Source organism: Oryx dammah, unplaced genomic scaffold (genome assembly GCF_014754425.2).
Source record: "Oryx dammah isolate SB20612 unplaced genomic scaffold, SCBI_Odam_1.1 HiC_scaffold_17, whole genome shotgun sequence".
Classification (NCBI taxonomy): domain Eukaryota; kingdom Metazoa; phylum Chordata; class Mammalia; order Artiodactyla; family Bovidae; genus Oryx; species Oryx dammah.
In genome coordinates, this window is record NW_024070201.1 from 33,989,403 (window position 1) to 34,009,738 (window position 20,336).

The window sequence follows — 20,336 nt, forward strand, 5'->3', positions numbered from 1 at the left end:
CCAAGGATCGAGCCCATGTCTCCAGTGGCTCCTACATCGGCAGGTGGATGCTTTACCACTGAGCCACCTGGGAAACCCTTGGCCATACCCGGTAAATGTAAACGTGTGATTCCACCACACTCACACTTCTAGGGATCAGTGTGCACAAACACCAATTTGTATAAGGACACGTGTTCCACACTGCAGTGCTGTTCACAGTAGCAACAATAGTAATAGGATTGTTGTAAATTATATATTGTGTGATAAAATAGCAGCAATGATCATCATTAAAGAACTGTCCATCAGAAGGGAAATGGGTGAGTAAAATATGATTTATGCATAATAAAATACTATGCACAGTTGAAATAAATGAACTAAATCTGTAACTATCAGCTGAGATAGATTTCAAAAACAATGGTATAAAGAGCAAGTTACAACAAAAGATATATTTGAGTGACGCTACTTATGTAAATCTTTAAAACAAACTAAAAATATTACATTGTATTTAAGGACATATATATGTAGAAAAATATAAAACAAGCATGCAGGCAATGTACACCAACTTCAAACAGTGGTTACTTCCTGGAAGGAGGGCCAAGGATGAGAGGTGGGTCTTAAATGGTATCTTTATAATTTATTTTTTTTAAAGTTGAAACAAATATGGTAAAATGTTAACTTATGTTCTAAATCTGATTGGGGAACATGTCTTTCTGTTAAATTATTTGTACTTTTCTGCATATTGAGTGTTTTCAAAATTTCAAACAATTTATTTTTAATTTACTTTTTGAATAATCTGTAATTCTATGGAGAAATGTTTATGTTATTAAGGCAGAAAAGCAAGATGATATGCACACAAATATTTACAGGTTTCACAAATTGAAGATTTGAAAGAGAGATTGAAAATATTCATAGTGGGAATATTCACTGGTGGTCCAGTGGTTAAGATGCAGGAGGCATGGGTCAATTCCTGGTCGGGGAGTTAAGATCCCACATGCTGTGTTGTGCAGCCGAAAAGAGTAAAATAAAATAGTTAAAATATTCATTGCAGTGGGTAAGATTCTAGGAGTCTGCTTTTCTTTACACCTATCCATATTTTTCTCTACACCCCCCCTCGCTTTTACCACGAAGATGTATTACTTTTATATCCAGAAAAAAAAAATTTTTTTAACAACCATAGAAAAATGTGAGCGAGTTTAGTTAGACTCCAGGAAAGGGTCCAAAACCTAGGAAGAGGTGCTGTGATGGGGTGGGAGCCTCATGGGCTGTCGGAGAGACATGTGCTCAAATGCTGGCTCAGAGATTGGCTGTAGGAGTCTGAGTTCTTTAATTGTTGATCAATTCAGTGAACCTTGTTGAGCCACAACTGAGATAGGGCAGTGAACAGAACATCCATGTTCCTCCCTCACTGTAGGGCAGACAGTCTCGTGAGGAGTGGCGAATAACCATCACCACCCAGACCATCTATCCACCGCCCACAGGGAAAAGTACAAGGGTGATGACAGGAATCCAGGTTGACTGGGTGCCGGGGAATCCGGCCTCTGAGCATGATCTAAACAGAATCTGAAGGATGAGGGGGATGTAAAGCCCAGCAAAGGCGGGACTTGGACAGAAAGGTCAGTCCCGCAGGGCATGTTTTAGGAGCCGAAGGAAGCAGGGGTTCTGGCACGCAGTGAGGTGGGGACAGTGTGAAAGAGGAGCCCCGCAGGCTGGTCCAGAGCCAGACCACTCTGCCTCACTGGCCAGAAAAGGCCTTTAAGGGCGATGGGAAGTCAGTGAAGGGTTGAAGCAGGGGAGTGACCTGGTTAGATCTGCCTTTGTCAGAGATTATCCTGATGCTCCTTGAAGATCAGAGTGGATGGTGAGCAGCCGGGTTAGTTGGCTGTTGGTGTGACCCAAATGAGAGAAAATGGGGTTGGGATCAGGAGATGGAGGGTGGGGAAGGATTGGAGAGACTTTCAGAGGCAGAATTGGCGGGTCTAGGAGTGTGTGTGTGTGTGTGTGTGTGCGCGCGCGCGCGCGTGTGTGTGCGTGTGCGTGTGTATGTGCGTGGGCACGCGCGCGCGCGAGAGTGAGAGAGAGAGAGAGAGAGAGGTGCCTGTAGGGGGAGGGAGAGGGAGGGGCCAAGGAGGAGAGCCAGGTTTGAGGCAGGAAGGTGGCGGGTGGGGGAAGTGAAGTAAAGCAGCCTCGAAAGGGCAGGGGAGGAAGCCAGGAGGGCGGGCAGGCCCCCAGGTGTGGCTGAGCTTTGGTTTCCTCAGGTGTAACCTGGGGTCCTCGGGGATACTGCAGCCCCAGAGGGAGTGTTTTGGGCCTGTTCCCCGGAACCACGGCTACAACAGTCTGTTTCTCTCTCTCTCTGTCTCAGGTGGCGTCTGTCACTCCTGGGGCTGGAACGAGCATGGCATGTGTGGGGACGGCACCGAAGCGGATGTCTGGGCCCCGAAGCCCGTGCCGGGCCTGCGTTCCTCCTTGGGACTCCATGTGGGCTGCGGGGCTGGCCACTCCCTGGCCCTTTGCCAGCTGCCAGCCCTCCCTGACCTGGGCCAGCACCCCAGGGTCACCAGTCCTTCCCTGGATGCCACCGAGGAAGCCAGATCTCAAGTAGCCATGGAACAAGAAAGAAACCAGAAGGAAAGACATGCAGAAACTTCTCCCCAAGCCCAATGTGACAGGTTCAGAGGTGCGGGGCTTGTGGCAGAGACCCTTGAATAAAGTGACCTTGCCCACCTAACGTGTCCCTGGAGAGTTGCTTTGTCAGGTTGCAGCAATCCTGAGAGAGATTCAGGAGGCACCGTGGGTGGACCGACAAGACCAGAATGATGGGCGGCTGCCTGCCTGGTGTCTGGGCTCTAGAAACAGACATCATTTCTACCCAGTGCATGAGAGGTCTTTACCCAAGGACATAGGAAGCAGCAGGAAGTCTCCAGCCTGTCCCTAACTGGTAGGGACAGGAAGTCCAGCTCTGGGGTTTCATTCTCAGCATCTAGGGCATACAGTCTGCTGGTTCAAGGTACCTTGGTTTGATGTACCCTGATCCGGTGACTGAATGCTTGGACAAGATGGAGTTCTTCCCTTGGTGACTGGGACCAAGGGAGAGGGCTCTGGAGTGGGAGTGGAGGAAGTGTAAATGAGTGAGTGGAGGAAGAGACAAGACTTCTGGAAAGACCAGGCCCAAGAGACCCCTGGGCCAGATGAGGGAATCTTCAGAACCAATGAAACTCCCAAGGTCAGTGTCTTCCTCTGAGCCAGGCAGGACTCTGCAGCCAGTCTGTGTGACTGTAGTTGCCAAGCTGTATTTCTGGGTGAGGGACCAGCACCCTGTGGACGGGGGGAACTTAAGGGAAAGCAGCATCAAGAGCCCTAACCCCTGAGCTCTGCCCCCCAGGCCCTTGGCTTCTGCAGGAAGAGGCCCTTCGGGTGAAATGGGGGCCAGGCCAGACCACAGGCCTCAGGCTTCCCTGGTGGCAGCTATAGCTCTTGCGCCCATGGCACCTTTCCCTCTGCTGAGACTGCCAGCAGGCCTTTGGCCAGAGGCCTCAGAAAGTGGCTTTCCCTGGGGGGCAGTATCACCAACCAGCCAGCCAGGGCTGTGGTGCATTGCACAGCGCCTCCTTCTGACTCAGAAGAGCATTTGAATCTGCGAATGCTAGGCTCCAAAGGCTTGAGAATATTACAAAAGCCAAGAACGTTATGACTGGAGGACTGTAATCACCTTCTAGCCTAGTGGCCTCTAAACTGTATTCCAGACCCTAGCAGTCTCCTGAGACTGAGAGCAACCTCCTGACAGTGGCCACTGCATGGGCTGTGGGTAAAGGAAAGCCACTACACAGAGGTCTGCCCCCCTGCAACCTTCACAGCAGCAGCATTTTAACCTGGCTTCACATAAGAGTTCACTTGACAAGGGGTTCTTGAAAAAGTTTTAAAACCACTGATCTTATCCAACATTTTTGTTGTTCATGTGGGAAAAGAGAGGCCCAAAAAGGGGAAGGGACCATCTTAAGGTCACACACCTCACTCCTGACCCAGGGTCCTAATCGGGAGGTGACCCATCCAATACTTTGAGTCAGAAAAGGAGTACAGACAAGGGGTGGTCCTGAGATCAGCAGGGGGTTCGACTCAGGAGAGTGGGGATGAGGGCCATCCTGAGCTCCTCAGGCCTGCACCTAGAGATCACCCATGGCCAGTGGCTGACCTGGAACAGCAGTGCATGGAGTCTACATCACTGCGCTGGCCAGCAAAGCCTTGGTCTTCCCACATCTCAGGATCAGTAGAGGCCGGTACAACCTCTGAGCACTTCCAGAGTGGAAGGAAGGACTTGTCTGAACACTGAGCTGGTCTTGCCAAGGAGACCAAGCCTTTTGAGATGGAGTAATTGGATGGCCCAGAAATGACCCAAACTGGAGCAAGTCCACCATTACTGGCTGCCACCTGCTATCCTACAGGCTGAATGGTCTGCATCAGAGGCAGCCCCACATGGGCGAGTCCTCAGGCCCGTACCTTCTAGACAGGGTTTCCATGCCTGAGGAACCCTCATGCAGTCTGTCTTGCAGCACAGCCGTGTAGAGTTCTCCCTACCTCTTCTGGCACCTGCTGGAAGAAATCTGAACCCCGAAGCCTCTGCTGCTGAGCCCTCATGCTCCTGCCAAGGCTTCTTTGTGGGCACAAGATCGTGGGGCTCCTTCCCAGCCTGAGTCAGGGTAAAGTGGTGCACTGGCCCTAAGCCTCAGAACCTGAGCCAGACTCTTCTTAGAAGCCTGTGGAGCCCAGCTAATCCACTCATGCCAGAATGAATGGCTCTTGGCAGTAGATGACACCTTGGACCCTTCAGTCCCCTCCGGTGACAGCAGTGGACAGGCTTCTCCACGTCAGCTCACTGGCCGGAAAGCCCAGGGCTTTCAGTGGGGTGAGAGGCTGTTGGCAGTGTCTCCCAGACTTTTGGGATCCTCTGAACCCTATTGGTTATTCACAGACTTGTAGATGCCCAAGCCCTTCATTCCTACTAGGTCTCGAGCTCTTCATGAGCAAGGGACCAGGTCTTGGTTGATTCTGGAACCCTTCACCAAGGACGGGTCCTGGGATAGAGGACATGCCCGGTGGGTAATAATGAATGAGCTGGTCAGGACACACTTAGGGTTACCATAGCGTGAGAGGCTGAACGCGTGAGCTCTGAGATGCCCTCCCCGCCCCCACCCTCTGCTTTCATCTCTAACAAGTGTTTGTTAACTATGCTGTGGATAGCCAATCATTTGACGGTGATTAGCTAAAGAGCCATAGAAGCCAGCTTGAGAAAATGCCCACTGATCTCTAAGAATGATTTTTTTTTTTCTGCTAAACTAAGCTGATTGGCCTTCCCCCCTCCCCCCACCATGCTGCCCTATGAGAATGAGGGAAGGAAGAAAGAGAGGGGAGTGAGATCCCCTGTGCGCTCACAGGTCTTAGGTCTGAGGCTCCTGGAATGACTGTTGAAGGGCAGCCACATACCAGGTTTTCGGGGATGTTTACATCCTAACCTGCTACACAGGCTCCCCTCGCAGGCACTCCGGCTCCCCTTGACACCCCGCCACCTTCAGCCCCAGTGGGTTATCAGGTCAAATTCTGATGAGGCTGGGCTTGAGAATGGTGAACCCAGGTCAGGGGCTCAGAGTAAAGCCCTCCACCTGCATCCACCACTTCTGAGTGAAGTGACTTAGTGATAAATAGAAATTGGAGGGTAGTGAGTCAGAAAGTGGAAAGGGGGTTCCAGGTCCTAAGGGGCAGTGTCCAAATTCCCCAGCGACCAGAGCACAGAGAGGTGAGAGTTGGGAGAGGAGATCCGGAGGGCCTTGCCAGCCAATTTAAGGAACTCTGGCTTCATTCTCAGGACAATAGGTATTTAAGCGGGAAATTGAGGTAGTCAAATATGTGCATGGAAAGCTCAGAGCAGCAGGTAAATGGCCCTTCTGTCACACCCATGGCCTGAGGACCCTGGTATTCAGAACTAATAACTCCGGTGTTCCAATCAGTTCCACCTCTAGCCCCAGGAAGTCCTCGATGAGGACTTGAGATGGCTTCACCTAAGCTCTGGAGTCAGACCACCTGGGTTCAAAACTTAGCTTCATCATTCATCAGCTGCGTGGCTTTGAACCAGTGACTCTCTCTTTCTGTGCCTCTTCTCTTGCCTCTATAACGGGCATGTGGAGTTATTGTGGGTCCTCATCAGACAGCTTGTCTCGGGTGTCCTGCCCATGACAGATGCTCAGTGTATGTTAATCCCTGTTCCCCGTCAGCTCCCGTGTCCCTGAAAACCCCTATTCCAAATGGCCTCGTGCCAAGCCCCACCTGAGTCCACCAGAGGCACTTCTCCCAGGATGGACCCCAGGCCGAGGGAACTCTGGCCTCCCTGCAGCCACTGACACCGCTTGGCTTCTCTGTCCTGATGCTTATGAATGGCTGTTCCTCAGGTGGTGAGGATCAGGCAGCTCTGTGGCTGCGTGACCCCTAGGCAGAGGTCTTGCCACTCACTGCTGCACTCATCACTCCCTATTCATTGGTTCCTGGACTGCACAGGGAGCTGAGAATTTGAGGTAAGTGCTCAGAGGGGATGAGAAACTGTTGGGTGAGAATTCAACACCCACCTTCAGACTTCTACCCCCCATATGATCGTTGACTTGGCCATACTGGCAGGGATCGAGGGAATGGAAATCCGGGAGGAACTGACCTCCACTTGTGTGTGGTCCTGGTCAGAGCACTCCCCTCTGGGCCTCAGTTGCTCATCTGTAAAGTGTTCAGAGGTGACCTGGCATGACCATTAGGGACTTTACCACCTGAGATTCTCTAATGATTCTCTAAGAATTGGAACGCCGATCCCCACCCTACCCCTGACAAAAACCAACTGAAATACCCAAGCAAATCAAGACCAAGTGAGCAAATCAAGACCCTAGGGGAGGCCTGCACCCCTTCCAAGATGCCACCAGGCTGAATGAGGGGTATGTGATGGGGTGGCTGCCAGACAGCTCCCAGCAAGTGTACAGCTGGGTGGGGCACCCAGACCCATCAGACCCCTGCCTCTGGCTCCATCAGATTCAAGAATGGCCCTAGGAGGGAGGTGACCATGGTCTGCATGAAGGGCAGTGGCAGGGGCAGGGGTTAGGAACTCCACATAACCAGATTCAAGGGTCACGAATACGGCAGGATCCATAGAGACGTTTCCATGGTGGTGAACCCCCAGAGGATGGGCCCGTCTTAGGTCAAGGCCTTTTTTGTTGATTCCTTCTGAGGGCTGCCTCCCCCCACACCCAACCAACAGGATCTGGGGAGGGGCAGGGTAGGGTGGTCAGAGTGGTCCTGGCTTTCTCCCAGTGAGAGGACAGCCTGCACCTTGGATGTGTCCCTGAGACCAGAGGAGCCAGGGCTCAGGCTCAGCCCAGCCCACCCCAGCCGCAGAAGGCCCAACCAGGGGCCCAGAACCGAGTTGTGACACTGCTGGAGACAATAAAAACCCAAATTCATGCTTTATGTCCAAAGTCAGCTTTTTATTATCGAGGGCCAGGGCCCAAGGAGGGGAGGGCGCTGAACTAAAGCAGCATTGCTCTCTTTCCAGGAATGTTGCGAGCTGCAGTGAAAGCTTGAGATGTTGCATTTTTTTTTCAACTCAAGCTTGTGTTTTTCAAAAATATCATCCTTCCCCACCCCCCATGCCACCACTAATTTTAGAATCAGACCAAAGCCAAGCTACTGTCCTCTGTTTCTGTTGGGAAAATACTATATTTATTCGAGATGCAGAAGTGCGTCTCTGCAAACCTCCGATTGCTTCAGGAAAACAAATCTGCTTTAGACTATACAGAAACCATGATACAAAATTTATTTCATGCTAGAATCGCTTTGCATAACATTGGGCATGCAGTTTTTTTGTTTTTGTTTTTTTTTTTTTTGTTAAACTCTGAAGTACTAAATTGCATACAATGCTGGGTTGTGCCTTGATAAAGGTGGAGGAAGACTGGCCCTCCCACAGTCCTGATCTTTTTTGGTGCTCTGAAAGAACACTTGAAAAATCCATACGATGTTGATTATCTACTATGAACAATTTGTTATGAAAGTTGGTCACACTGAATCTACACACTGCTAAGATGATCGAATCAACCTAGACTAGCCGCTGTCAGGGATCTTGGGGAGACGTCCGCTGGGTCGCAAGCATGCCAAATAGAGGGAAGAAGGCGGCAGTGCATTTCCACAATTCTACTTGGAGCAAAGTTTTCAGTTTCCACGTGAGAGATGAACTATGAAGGTGAGGTCAATATGACCAATGACTGACCAACTGCCCTTTTGGGAACCTTTACCCTCGAATCTCCGTGTACAAAAGGGAAGCAATCCATTACTCATCCTCACTCCTTCCCCCACCCCGCTCATTCCCCTCCCCTCCCAAAAAAAACGTACAGGTTTCTACCGAACGCCTTTACAGTTTGGCTCCAACAACATGTATAAAAGGAAAGAGCTTTGAAAGAAAATAGAGGACTCTTGCTTGTTTTTCTTCATGTTGTCATGGTTTAGGGTAATCATACAGTTGTTGGGGGGGGGGGGGTTCGTGGGTTTGGATTGCTGGGTTTTCTGTTGAACTTCATGCAAGTCATGCTAAGGAACCCCTCCATCCCACCCCCTCCCCGAATAAATTAAAAGTTTTTTTTAAAAAAAAAAAAAAAAGGAAAAGAAGGAAAAGAAATCCTCTACGGTCAGTTACCATTTGGCCGTAGAAAAGCTACGTCCGTCCTAGTACAAGGCCTGGGCCACTCGGACTCGTCCGGCAAACCTGCATGGCGTGAATTTACTCTGTCCGAGGGCGAGGAGGGGCTGCAGGTCCACCCAGATGCTTAATAGCCACCAGTGTCCTGGGCCAAGTCGCCTGGTCAAGTCACTCTCACAGCCTCTGTCGGCATATACTTAGCAATGACAGGGCTTTCTTTGCAAAGATCTGTATGTAAAGAATACAATTAACACTTGAGCTTCTCTTCTTGGCTTTCCCATCCCGCTTGGTACTTAGTTTTTAAGGAAGGAGGAGGAAAGACCGAACAGCCGCATGCAGAGGCAGGCAGGATCTTCTCCAGTTGGCTTGGTTCTCCCATGCAGTGAGCCAGCCCAGCACGCCTCTTTCTCTCCCTCCTGGGGGAATGGGTTGAGCCCCTAACTGTTCTCTACCCCGCACACAGCTCATGGCCTGGCATTATCCTGAGAAAAGCAAGTCCTCAGCGGCTGTCATGACTCCATGAGAGCGGGACCAGGTGGATGTGGGTGGGGGCTCCCCACCCTCGGTGCCTCTGGGGGACTGCGGAGTGGGTACCACCTGCAGACAGTGGTTGCCATCGGACTCCTTGCTCCCTACAGGCTGCTTCTGTCCCACACACCCTGGGCTTCCAGAAGCCCAGTCAAGAAACTCTCCTATCTGCTCTTTCAGGCCACACAGACTGATCCAACATTCAAGATGAGGGAGACAGGCAGCTCCATAAGACCTTACCAGCAGAGCACAGCCATGGGGAAAGGTCTACATGCCTTCCTCTCCCATCCCCTGGGCTTGCCCCTGATCCTGGTTTTCTAGAGCCTCCACTTGGGAGAAAGCCGATTGTGAAGGGGAGCTTCAGGCCTATCCATGGAAGGTGCTGAGGATGGGGCAGGCAGCCCCCAGGCCAGCAGCCCCCCTTCCATGCAGCACCATGCGGGGTGTGGTATGCCGCTCTGGGGTCCACGGGACCTCCAGGCAGGGCAAGGAAGCAGAGGCCAGCCTGGATCAGGAGAGCACACCAAGCACCAGAAGGACTTCCCCATCTCCCTGTGGGCTGCCTCTCCTCTTCTGGGTTTGCCCTTTATTTTGAATTCTCTATTTTCTCCTTGCATATTATTGAACCATTTCAAATACTGGAGCAGTTGTGAATGGCCACCAGCTATACCAACTGTTGCTCTAAAAAGCCAACTATCTAGCCCAACCTGCTCACCCCAGTCAGCATGCAACCATCCTGTGTGAGCCTGGGAGCCGCTCCCCAACATGCATGAGCCGCCCAGCCAGCCCGCTGTGCCAAGTATGGCTTCCTCCGCCTTCCAGGCCCTGCCTGGTGTCTGGAGCCTGGATCCCTAGGGTGCGCTGGGCCCCCACCCCAAACCTCTCCCCAGTCCATGCTCAAGCTCTATTGGAAGCCTTGTCCCCAGGAGGTCGGTTTACAAGACAAGGATCTGATCCAATCCTGACCACCACGGGGCTCCACTTTCACCAACCACAAGGGTGCGCTGACCACACCTGGGGCCGTGGCTAAATGGGTGCTGGGGGTGGAAGGGGCTGCACAGAGCCGTACGTAACCACCTCCTCTTGGCTAGTTTCCTATCTGCCACTGGCAGTGTCCTGACTGGCACATACCTTACCTCTGCAAGGACGCTGACCTCACTGCCAAGCCTTTAAGCTATCTCTCTCGTCATGACCGCCCCCCACCCCAACTGGTCTATGGATTCTCTTTAGAGAGTGCCTCTTCCAGAACATGGATCTTGGGTGGCTAGGCCCACAGGGTCCCCGCCAGCCCATGCCTACCCTGTTGGTCTCCCCAGCCAAGGGACAGGGGAGATCACTTTGCCTTTGGGGTCTGACCTGCCATCTGCCAGAGTAGCCTGGGGGAAGTCGAGGATCTTCCCACATCTCTGGGTGCCCCTCTGCCTTGGGGAACGTAGTCGGCCAGCCTGTCCCCAAGTGCCCTCCTACCCCCCAGCTCAATTCCAACCCCCAGCTGCCTGGACCTCAGGTTCTCTCTGCCGGCCCACTCGGGGAAGGCGGGACTCAGACCTCCGGGGGCCGACCCTGGGGCTCCTCCTGCTCCTTGCCCCCCTCAGTGTGCCTGCCTGCCCCTCAGCGTCCCTCGCCCGCCGCCCCGCCCACCCCTGTGCAGGAGCGCGAGGCAGGCCTGCTGACGCAGAGCACCCCGGCCTCCTCTACATACCCTTTCTCACTCCTCCACCAGGTGGGCACGCGTACTCCCCAGTTGATAAGAGGAAGCAGGGTCCGTATCTCTCGCGGGTGCCCGAGCGCGTAAAAGGCAGGCCCTCATCGGGAGTGAGGGCCTGGTCTATGTGGGGGCAGTCTTCGTTCGCCAGCGCGGCCTTCGCCACCTCCCCATTCAGTTTGGAATCTTCAAACATATAAGCAGAAGCTATTGAGACACTGAAAACTGTTTAGTGTCGGGGGGGACAGGCCAGAGTGGGACATCAACAAAGGGCAGCCCATAACTGAGGACAGAAAAGTGAGTGGGAGAGGCACGAGGCTGGAGGTCCCCAGCTCGTTCGGGCAGCCTTTGGGCTGCCCACAGTGCTGGGGAGGAGGGTTCCTGGGTTTGCTCAAAGTTTGCAAAAAGATGAGTTGGTGATGGGCCCAGCAAGCGCAGTGCTGGGGGGCCAGGCCCAATGTCCAAGGTGGGGCCGATGAGACAGAATGGTGTGGATGCGATCATGGGTAGAGGGCCAGACACAGAGCTCAGGGAGAAGACAGACAGACACGCAGAAACACTCCTGTCCAGAGTGGCAGCCTTTTCTGATCCCTCTGCTGCTGACCAGAGCCCGGCTGCCCCTCCACATCCAGCTGTCTGCTCAGGCATCCCTGGGCCCCACCCAAACCCCAAGGGTCAACTCCACTCCAGGCCCTTGTGGATCCTCTCTGGTCATTTGCTTTACGCTGTTCCCGTACCACACCCTATCTGATCACTCTATCCCACCCCCATATGGGCCTAATCCCATCACTCTCTATGCTCTGTCACCCATACAGACTAGGCCTGGTCACGCAGTCTCCTGGTCCCCCATGCAGTTGACCACTCGATCAGCTCCCTCTCCGTACAGACTTAAGCTGGTCACTCAGTGCACTCCGATCACCACCCAGACCACGCCAGGGTCTTCCACCTCACTCTGCCTCAAGCAGGCCTCGTCAGCTTGCACAGGCGCAACAAGAATGCAGGCATGAGGCAGTGACAGCAGCAAGGGTTTGGGAGGGGCTCCCATTCCTCCGTCTCCTTTCGGCAGCATCCCCCGCAAAGCAGAGCAAATGGATGTGTAAAGACAACAGCGGCTGATGGACTCGGGTGGGAAAGACGAGTCTTGGCCTCTGCAGTAGCCTGAGAAGGAACCTGGGAAGAAGTTTGGGGGCACATTTGGTGAGGGTGCAGCTCTGGCCAGAGCAGGGTGCTCCCCCAAATCCAAGAGCAGCATCGTGGATGCCTCTGGAGCTGGTAGAGAGAGCTCTGTTGGCCTCTGTCCCCACCCATCACTCTTGGGGACCCCTCCCCTGCTTTCTGCCCGACTCAGTCACCAGAGTGGGCCCTGGTGGTGGTAGTGGTGGTTTAGTCGCTAAGTCGTGTCCCACTCTTGTGACCGCATGGACTGTGTAGCCCACCAGGCTCCTCTGTCCATGAGATTTTCCAGGCAGGAATACTGGAGCGGGTTGCCATTTCCTTCTCCAGGGGATCTTCTCGACCCAAGAATCAAACCCGTGTCTCCTGCATTGCAGGCAGATTCTTCACCAACTGAGTTACGAGGGAAGCCTGCGGTTTCCTCAAAGACTTCCTCCAGGGTGAGAGCCTCAAGGGAAGACAGACCCAACGTGGGCGTGACCACAGGGGGAGGCCCTCTGAAAGGCTAAAGAGGGGCAAAAAGCTGGAGAGAGTCTCCACCCGATTTGACCCTCTTCCGTGACCCTGTTCACATCATGTAACTACACGCAGAAGTGATCCTTCTCCGTGTGCACACACTCGGCGTGCCCGCGGGCGGGACCACCACCCGTGTACACATCATGTCACTACAAAGAGGCAGTCAGTCAAAAGAGAAATGGACCAATCAGGTTTATTCGTAAAGCAAATCCAAAAAAAAAAAAAAAAACCCATCATAATTTTGGAACTTAAAAAAAAAAAGTCTGTCGTACAAGATGGCAAAGCATTTCATGTACAGTGTGTTTCTTGACAAATCCCAGGGGCTTCACTCCCCAATTCACTCTGAACCAGAAAGGCCAGTTAGCAGGGTAACTCGGATATCACGTGACTGGGGTTGGGGCCTCTCTGGGGAACTGGGCGCTGCCTAACACTGGGGGTGTGTCTGAGGGCACACAGGTGTGCACACAGACCAGCCCGGCCCTGCCTCCCAGTCTGGCTGGTCCTCCCAAGGGTCTCTGGGGAGAGGGGAATGAAGTTCAAGGGACGAGGCAGTGGATAGGGGGACGGAAGTTGGAGCCCATAGTACTCTGTACACATTTTCTTCTAGGGGAAAACAGCAAGTCTTACCAGGCAGCATCTCCATCTGGGGGGAGAGCCAGAACTTGCGATCTCTCCACTGGCCATTGCCTGCCAGCAGAGGTATCTACTGCCTGCAGGGCTCACCCAGGGTTGGGTAGCCAAGCCTGAGACCCTCCATGTGACTCTGCCCCCCCCAGTGCCATGCTCCTGGGGCAGCCAGCTCCCACAGCCTTTAGAGGACCTGAAGTTGAGGCTGGTTTCCCTGCAGGGGTCAGGCCAGGGGGCAGCTGAGTGGGCTGCCTGGGTGGGTGTGAGCCAGACCCCCTTCCCTTCTCAGAGCCTGCTTCTTCTCCCAAACACGTCCTCTGAGAAGAGGCCGAGCCTGGGTGGGAGTGTTTGGGTCCTGGTCTTTGAAGGAGCCAGCCTCCCTGGGCTGTGGGCTTATCTGCGATGTGGGGTGCTCTCAGAAACTGGGAACCATACTCTCCCTCCCCAACTCCAGAGGAGGGCTGGAAAAGAGACTGGCCAAGAAGTGGCCAGCTCACCAAACCTGGGGAACTCATGAAAAAAGCCAGAGGCGCCAGCTCACCCAAGAATGCCCCCTTATACCTCAACCTTGTCCTTTAGATGAGATGGTCACCAGGTCCCTCAGTTCCCACCTGCTCCCCAGAAGGCTGGGAGCCCTGCCCTCCCTGGCCCAGGGCCCCTTGGCCCCCACTAGACCCGAGGGCCTGCGATGATGAAATGGCAGCATGGGCAGCGTCTCACAAAGATGGTTTCCAGGCTTTGAAATGGGCTGAGAGAGATGAGCGTCCGCGAGAGGGTCATTTTTTTTTAAACTTTGGAGCAAGGAGAACCCGATGTCCGGCCCTGAGCCAGCAGGCTGGCTTGTGTGCCCTAGTCTCCGGGCACCACCAAGGTACTTACTGTTCACACCAGCAGCGGGCGCCAGCGGCGCACGCAGGGCTAGGGTGGGGCAGGTGGGGTGGCTGGGAATTTCCTTGGGTTTAGCCCCCCAGAGGGGGGCTGCCCAGCTTGGGGCTCAGGGAAAAAGCCCCAGGTTAACTGGGGACGGTCTGTGAGAGACACGAGCTGAGTACAATCACAAGAACCGGCACAAGTCATGCAACAGAACGAGGAGAGAGAGAGAAACATGATTAGTGGAGAGAGAGAAAGAGAGAGCATGTGAACAACACAGAAAAGAACACCCAGTCCTGGCCTCAGGGCCCCTTATTTCTCCGCTCCTTCCCCCTAAGCCACCTGGGGGCCTCGCTGACCCCACTCAGGGCCCCCCGCTGCCCACCCTGGCCCTGCATCTGAGCAGAAACTTGCTTAGCTCCTGTAGAGGGGCCCTGCCCACACCCTGTCTTGTCACCCCTGTCCCAATCCCGCCACCTCCCCTGCCCCGGGGAGTACACCACTTCCCACACCCACTGCAGCCAGCAGGGGAGACGTGGAGGGCCGGGCCGGGGGGCGCTTTGGACTCAGCTGCTCAGGGCAGACGCTGGAGGCTGCAGGGGAAGCTCTGTCCCAGCTCGGGGCAGACCCAGACGGGGGTGCTTTTCAGGACCTCGCTGCTGCCCTAGGTGCTGATGGACAGGAAGGGGGAGGTTTGGCCACCACCCGTCCCCTGTGCCAGCCCCTTGCTCACCTATGGTGGGACCCCACAGCCCCAGACGCAGCACCACAGAGGAGCAGCCCACATCACAGGAGTAGAGATGGACGAGACATACGTGAATGCACGTGGCAGGACAGAGGGAGCACTCTGAACTGCCCAGAGCAGGGGGTCTGGGCCCCCGACTGCAGGTTGGGGAGGGACCCCCTTTCTGCGAGAGAAGCAGCTTCTCCTGGACTATCAAACCCAGTCCCTGACCATGGGGGTGCCATCCTGGCATCCTCCCATGAGACCCTACAACCCCTGCTGGGACAAACCCCCCAAACACTGGGGCCACGTCAGCCTTGGTACCGAGGATACCAGACACTCAACCTGAGGCTGCAGGAGAGATCAAGAAGGGGAGGGGAGGGGAGGGTGTCACTGGCATGACTGGGACAGCTTGCCTAAGTCCCAGGAATCTGACCCTGGGCAGGGGGTGCCCTCAGAGCCCAGCATGTTGCACTTTGCCCCAACCCAGGTTCTAAAGGTAGAAATGGAGAACCCCAGGTCTCACTGGGCCAACTGACTGCCCTTGGGGTGGAGAAAGGTTGTCAAGGTTTTGGGGACTGCATCTCAGCTCTCAGTTCCTGCAGGGTCCAGCCTCCCATCACATTTGCCTTCCTCACTTCTGGCCTCCCCTGCACTCACTCACCAACACTCCCCAACCCCATGCCCCGCAAGGAGCATAGCTGCAAGCAGAAAAGGAGGCCAATGGAAAGAGACTCGGGGATGCAGAGATAGGGAGACACCCCCTAAGGATCACACACTTATCCTTATCACTTGGGTGATAATTTGGTTCTCACACACCAGCTTTCAGAGGGAGGAGGGTTCTGGTGAGGGACCAGGCTCAGAGCAGGTCTGGGATGTCAAGACAGCACCCCTAGGAGCAGTAAGAACTTGGGAAAGGGGAGGAGGCAGAGTGTGGGGGACGGAAGGGAGTGAGGCATCTGGGCCCCAGAGAGAAGGGCTCCAAGTACCTGGCTTAAGCCAGGGCAGTCTGGATCCCTGAGACCTGGGGCCAGGGCTGTCGTGGTGGTGGGGTGCAGGGGCTCTGGGAGGAGTGCACAGGCTTTCCGGGAAGAGGGCCCGTGTCCTGGCGCTAGCTGGTGTACATATCAGAATACACATCTGCACTGTGTGTGTGCACAGGCATGCATGTGTACACGTGTGTGTGCATGTGTGTGTATGTGTGCATGCACACATGCCCTCAGCACATGGAGAATACTGGCATTGTGTGGGACTGAAGGATTTGTGCCTGACTGGAGTGGATCACTGGGGAGGATGGGACAGGGGGCCAAGGAGTGTTATGGTGATGCCACTCAGGCTCAACTCTTCCTGCTGAGGCCTGGAGTGAAGCTAGGGGCAAGGCCCACCCAGACCCTTTCCCAGAGCCCCAGGAACTTTCCTCGCTGTGACCGTGCTCCTGAGGTTGAACAGGAGGGCGAGATGATCCAAAGCAGAGAGGTGGGGCAGGGATTTTCCACGGCCCATGCCTGGCTGGCTAAGCAGAAGCCATGCATTGGCCGAGGAGTCCAGCCCCATCCCAGGCCCTCCCATTCCAGCCTTTGAGACCCCTGTCCTGCTCCTGGCCCAGCCCAGAACACTAGCCACATTCCTCTCAGGTGTCTACGGGGATCCCAAGGAGTGGGAAGGGGTATGGGACGAGGTGAAGGGGCTACAAAGACCTCAGACAGAGACGTGGACTTTGGGGGTACCACTCTGGGCAGTATAGCTATGGGATGAAGTCGGATGATGAGGAGGATGGGGTGGTGGGCCAGAGAGTGGGGCATCAGGGAAGAAAGAATCAGTCAGCCACTGGGGAGGCCATTCAAACCAGGGGACAACTTGCTCCTCTAGGGCTGAGGGAGCCTGCAGCCCCTACTTCCTGCCCTGGGCACAGGGGTGTCTTCTGCAGATTAAACACTACCTGTCGCCCACTCAGCCTCCCTCACCCCGGCACTCCTTCTGAGTTCAGTGTTGCCATGCTGTTCTGGGCCATTCATTCCCTTCAACTCCCTGTGTCCACAGAATAAGTCGATGGTATTCCATGGGTAGAGGTAGACTATGGGCTTTTTATCTTCGGACCAGAGCCCCATGATCAACTTTATGTGCTATGTGCAGGTTCTCATAAAACTGAGATAGTCCCATAACGAGCCACTAGCCATGGAATATGAGAATATATCCCACGGTGACTAGTATTGTTTCATGGCCCCCCTCCCCCCTCCCTGACCCCCACTGAATTCACGGGAAAGTGGGCGTACACTGGTTGGGATGTCGTGTATTGCTGCTGCAGTCCCTACCGCCGGAAACAGGGAACACTCTCAGTGGGAGGTTGTTGCTGGTCTGAAGCGCTTTCATCTAAGCTGCCCGGGTGGTGGCCCCCTCTAGTCCTTCGCTCACCAGCCGCTTCCATCAGAAAGAAGGCCACCGGAAACTCCCACTGGACCATCAACCCAAACAGACAACGTGAAAGCTAGAGTCACTCCAACAGGTTCCTAAAGATAAATGCTAAACTCTAGAGTGGTGGTAGAAGATGAGCTGGTTCCGCATGCTGTGGGGTGAGTAAGCTTGTTACGGAGGGCAAGAGGCGTCTCCGAGGACGCGCCTGGAGCTAGGCAGCCGGCATCGGAGCAGGAATGCTACTCAGCTATGGAGACAGGCTCTGCTGGGGGGGTGAGAATCCTTGCTGCTGTCTCTGCAGGGACCTCCTGCCAGAGCCCAGGCACCATCCGTGCCACGTGCGCTGCCCGAAGGGAGCCGTGTAAAGACCAAATGGGCAGCTGTCTGGCATTTCCCAATCACACCCACCCCACCCCGCTGTGACTCTGGGTCAGTGGCCTGAGTCAGCGACTCATGCCCAACTCCTGCCCATTGAGCAGCGGAGCCCCTGGGCTCCTGCTAAGAGAGTCCTCAGCAACCTCGCGGGCCGTGGCATCTCTTCAGAACCCCACGAGACCAGTGTGTCAACCTCCTTACCGGGGGCCACCAGTGAGGTTCTAGCAGGCTCTTGCCTCGTGAATTTGGCTGCCCAGCATCTCCCTGGGCCCCCAGACGCCACACCTCGAGACTGAGCGTGGGGTCCAGAGTCACCCACGGAACTAAGGAAGCAGTCTGACTGAATCTGGAGTCATCGCTACAGGGGGCAGAGGTGAAAGGTCAGATCGACATGCCTCTAAGAGGTTTCCTACCTGCTCTGTTAATTTCTAAAATTTCTTCCTGGGCCAGCGGGCATGTGTCACTCTGAGTACTGTGATGTGGAGAGTTTACGACAGATTTACAATAATTGGGAGATCCCAGCTGCGGTGGCCGCGGAATATGCTTCTTTTTTTTCTTTGGTAGTTTCTGCTTAGCCATGGCTAAGGAGTAATACATCCCGAAATTGTTCACGATGACGGGCACGGGCATGGCAATGGTCAGCACGCCTGCCAGCGCACACAGTGCTCCCACCAGCATGCCGGACCACGTCTGCGGGTACATGTCTCCGTAGCCCAGCGTCGTCATGGTGACCACAGCCCACCAGAAGCCAATGGGGATGTTCTTGAAGTGGGTGTGCTCACTGGCGCTGGGGTCATTGGGCTGAGCCCCTATCCTCTCGGCATAGTAGATCATGGTGGCGAAGATCAGGACGCCCAGAGCCAGGAAGATGATGAGCAGTAAGAACTCATTGGTGCTGGCTCGTAGAGTGTGGCCCAAGACCCGGAGGCCCACGAAGTGGCGGGTCAGCTTGAAGATGCGCAGGATACGCACGAAGCGGACGACGCGCAGGAAGCCCAGCACATCCTTGGCGGCCTTAGAGGACAGGCCGCTCAGGCCCACCTCCAGGTAGAAGGGGAGGATGGCCACAAAGTCGATGATGTTGAGCGAGTTCTTGATGAACTCCACCTTGTTGGGGCAGAAGACCACACGCATGAGGAACTCGAAGGTGAACCAGACCACGCAGACGCCCTCGATGTAGGTGAGGAAGGCCTCCGTCTCCGCCTCCCGGTAGTAGCGCACTTGCGTGCCGTTCCGCACGTTCTCGATCTCCGTCTTGTTCACGATGGGGTTGAAGCGCTCGTGGGTCTCCAGGCAGAAGGTAGTGATGGAGACCAGGATGAAGAACAGGGAGGCAAAGGCCACATACTGTGGAGGAGAAACACACAGTGTCAGAGGGGAGGCCCTACCCCCAAAGCAGAGAGACTGGGTACCTCTGGGCCAGGTCCAGTCTGGGGCCAGGCTGGGCAAGATGCCTGCAGGGTGCCCCTTCTGACACGGGCCAGGCAGGCAGGCTACCGTTCCCTCTTCAGAGCATGGAGTATGGGGTTAAGAGACCTGAAGGGTTAAGAGGCTGTGGCGGAGATTTCTCTGTCTTGACAAATGCCTTTCCTTTCTTCCTGGATGAGTGGCTAGACCATAATTTCCCAGCCTGCCCTCCAGGCTGGGCGGGGTCATATGACTGGTCTCAGGCCAGTGCACAAAAGGGTGTGCATGAAGGCCCGCCCTGGCTCACAAAACCTTCCTGCTCAACCTTTCATGCCCTCTCTCTCTCTCTGATTGCCAGTCAAATGCTGAAGCCCAAGGAAGCCAGCAGGGCCACCATAAGAAAGTAGCTGGGTCCCTGGAAAGACACCTACTAAATATATGGGTGGGAAACGAACTTCTACTTTGTTGAGATGTTGCACTCTAGATGTGATTTATTAAAGCATTTAGCACCCCACCCCACCACTGATAAAAGTGACCTAGGTGGCTGAGGCTGAGGTTGGCAAAGAAAGGAGGGTAGGGAAGCTATGGTGAATCCAGGCCCCTCAAAGGCCACATTTCTCACCTTTCTTCCATCCCTACGCTAGGCTGTTCACTCTCTTTTCCATGGATCTGTACCTCATGCAGGCAGTCTCTTCATATTCTATCCTATGTTGAATTGCAAAAGATGTATCTTCCCCAAGGCCTCACACAACTCCTTTACCCACTTCTCGCTATTGTCCCAGGAACTCACATCGTGTATTGGAAGTGAGTTACCCATCCTGGAGATACAGAAATAAAGACTAAATAGTCATTTGTCAGAGATACTGGGTTGAAGATTCAGGCATAAGGAGAATGGGACCAGGGGTCCTCAAATGCACCATAAACCATAGAGATGGCTTTGCTCCTGCTGCGGCCAGCTGGCCCCAGGGGAAGTGAGTGGGTGGGAGGAAGGAAGAAGCTGCTGGGGAACTAAGGTTTTCCAAACATACGTGGGTGCCTGGTCCTTTCAGATCCCCCACCCGGGTGAGAAGGAAATGGCCAGGATAACCCAGTCTGTTCAGAATGGCCTGCTCAGGCCCTGCCCCTTGAGAGAGGTTCAGGAGACCTTGTGGTTTGGTTAGGTCATTCTCACCCCCATCTGATGACCCACTGGGCTCCTCTAGCCACAAGCAAACATGGGTACCCTAGAAAAGAAAATCAAGCAGCTGTCAGAGTTTCAAACCTTCCCTATCAGACTGAATTCCAGACAAGGGCTCTTCTTACAGCCT

At 54.4% G+C, this 20,336-nt stretch overlaps 2 protein-coding genes across 4 annotated transcripts in view; one reads left to right on the top strand and one right to left on the bottom strand.

Moving 5' to 3' along the window:
* The window catches only part of SERGEF (secretion regulating guanine nucleotide exchange factor), a 256,202-nt gene extending 253,495 nt beyond the window's left edge, over positions 1–2,707 (top strand). For both annotated transcript variants that reach the window (XM_040258285.1, XM_040258286.1), the window contains exon 11: positions 2,342–2,707. In XM_040258285.1, the coding sequence (XP_040114219.1) occupies positions 2,342–2,688 (347 nt within the window). In that variant the 3' untranslated portion in view covers positions 2,689–2,707. The remainder of the gene's footprint in view (positions 1–2,341) is intronic.
* A 4,759-nt stretch (positions 2,708–7,466) lies between these two features.
* The window catches only part of KCNC1 (potassium voltage-gated channel subfamily C member 1), a 44,508-nt gene continuing 31,638 nt past the window's right edge, over positions 7,467–20,336 (bottom strand). Inside the window, exons 2-4 of one of the 2 annotated variants that reach the window (XM_040258284.1) lie at positions 18,036–18,969; positions 10,923–11,111; positions 7,467–8,920 (exon numbers count right to left, since the gene is read on the bottom strand). In XM_040258284.1, coding sequence (XP_040114218.1) covers positions 8,856–8,920; positions 10,923–11,111; positions 18,036–18,969 — 1,188 coding nt within the window. In that variant the 3' untranslated portion in view covers positions 7,467–8,855. Of the gene's footprint in view, positions 8,921–10,922; positions 12,096–18,035; positions 18,970–20,336 lie in introns of those variants that run through there. The other variant, XM_040258283.1, reaches the window with a different exon arrangement.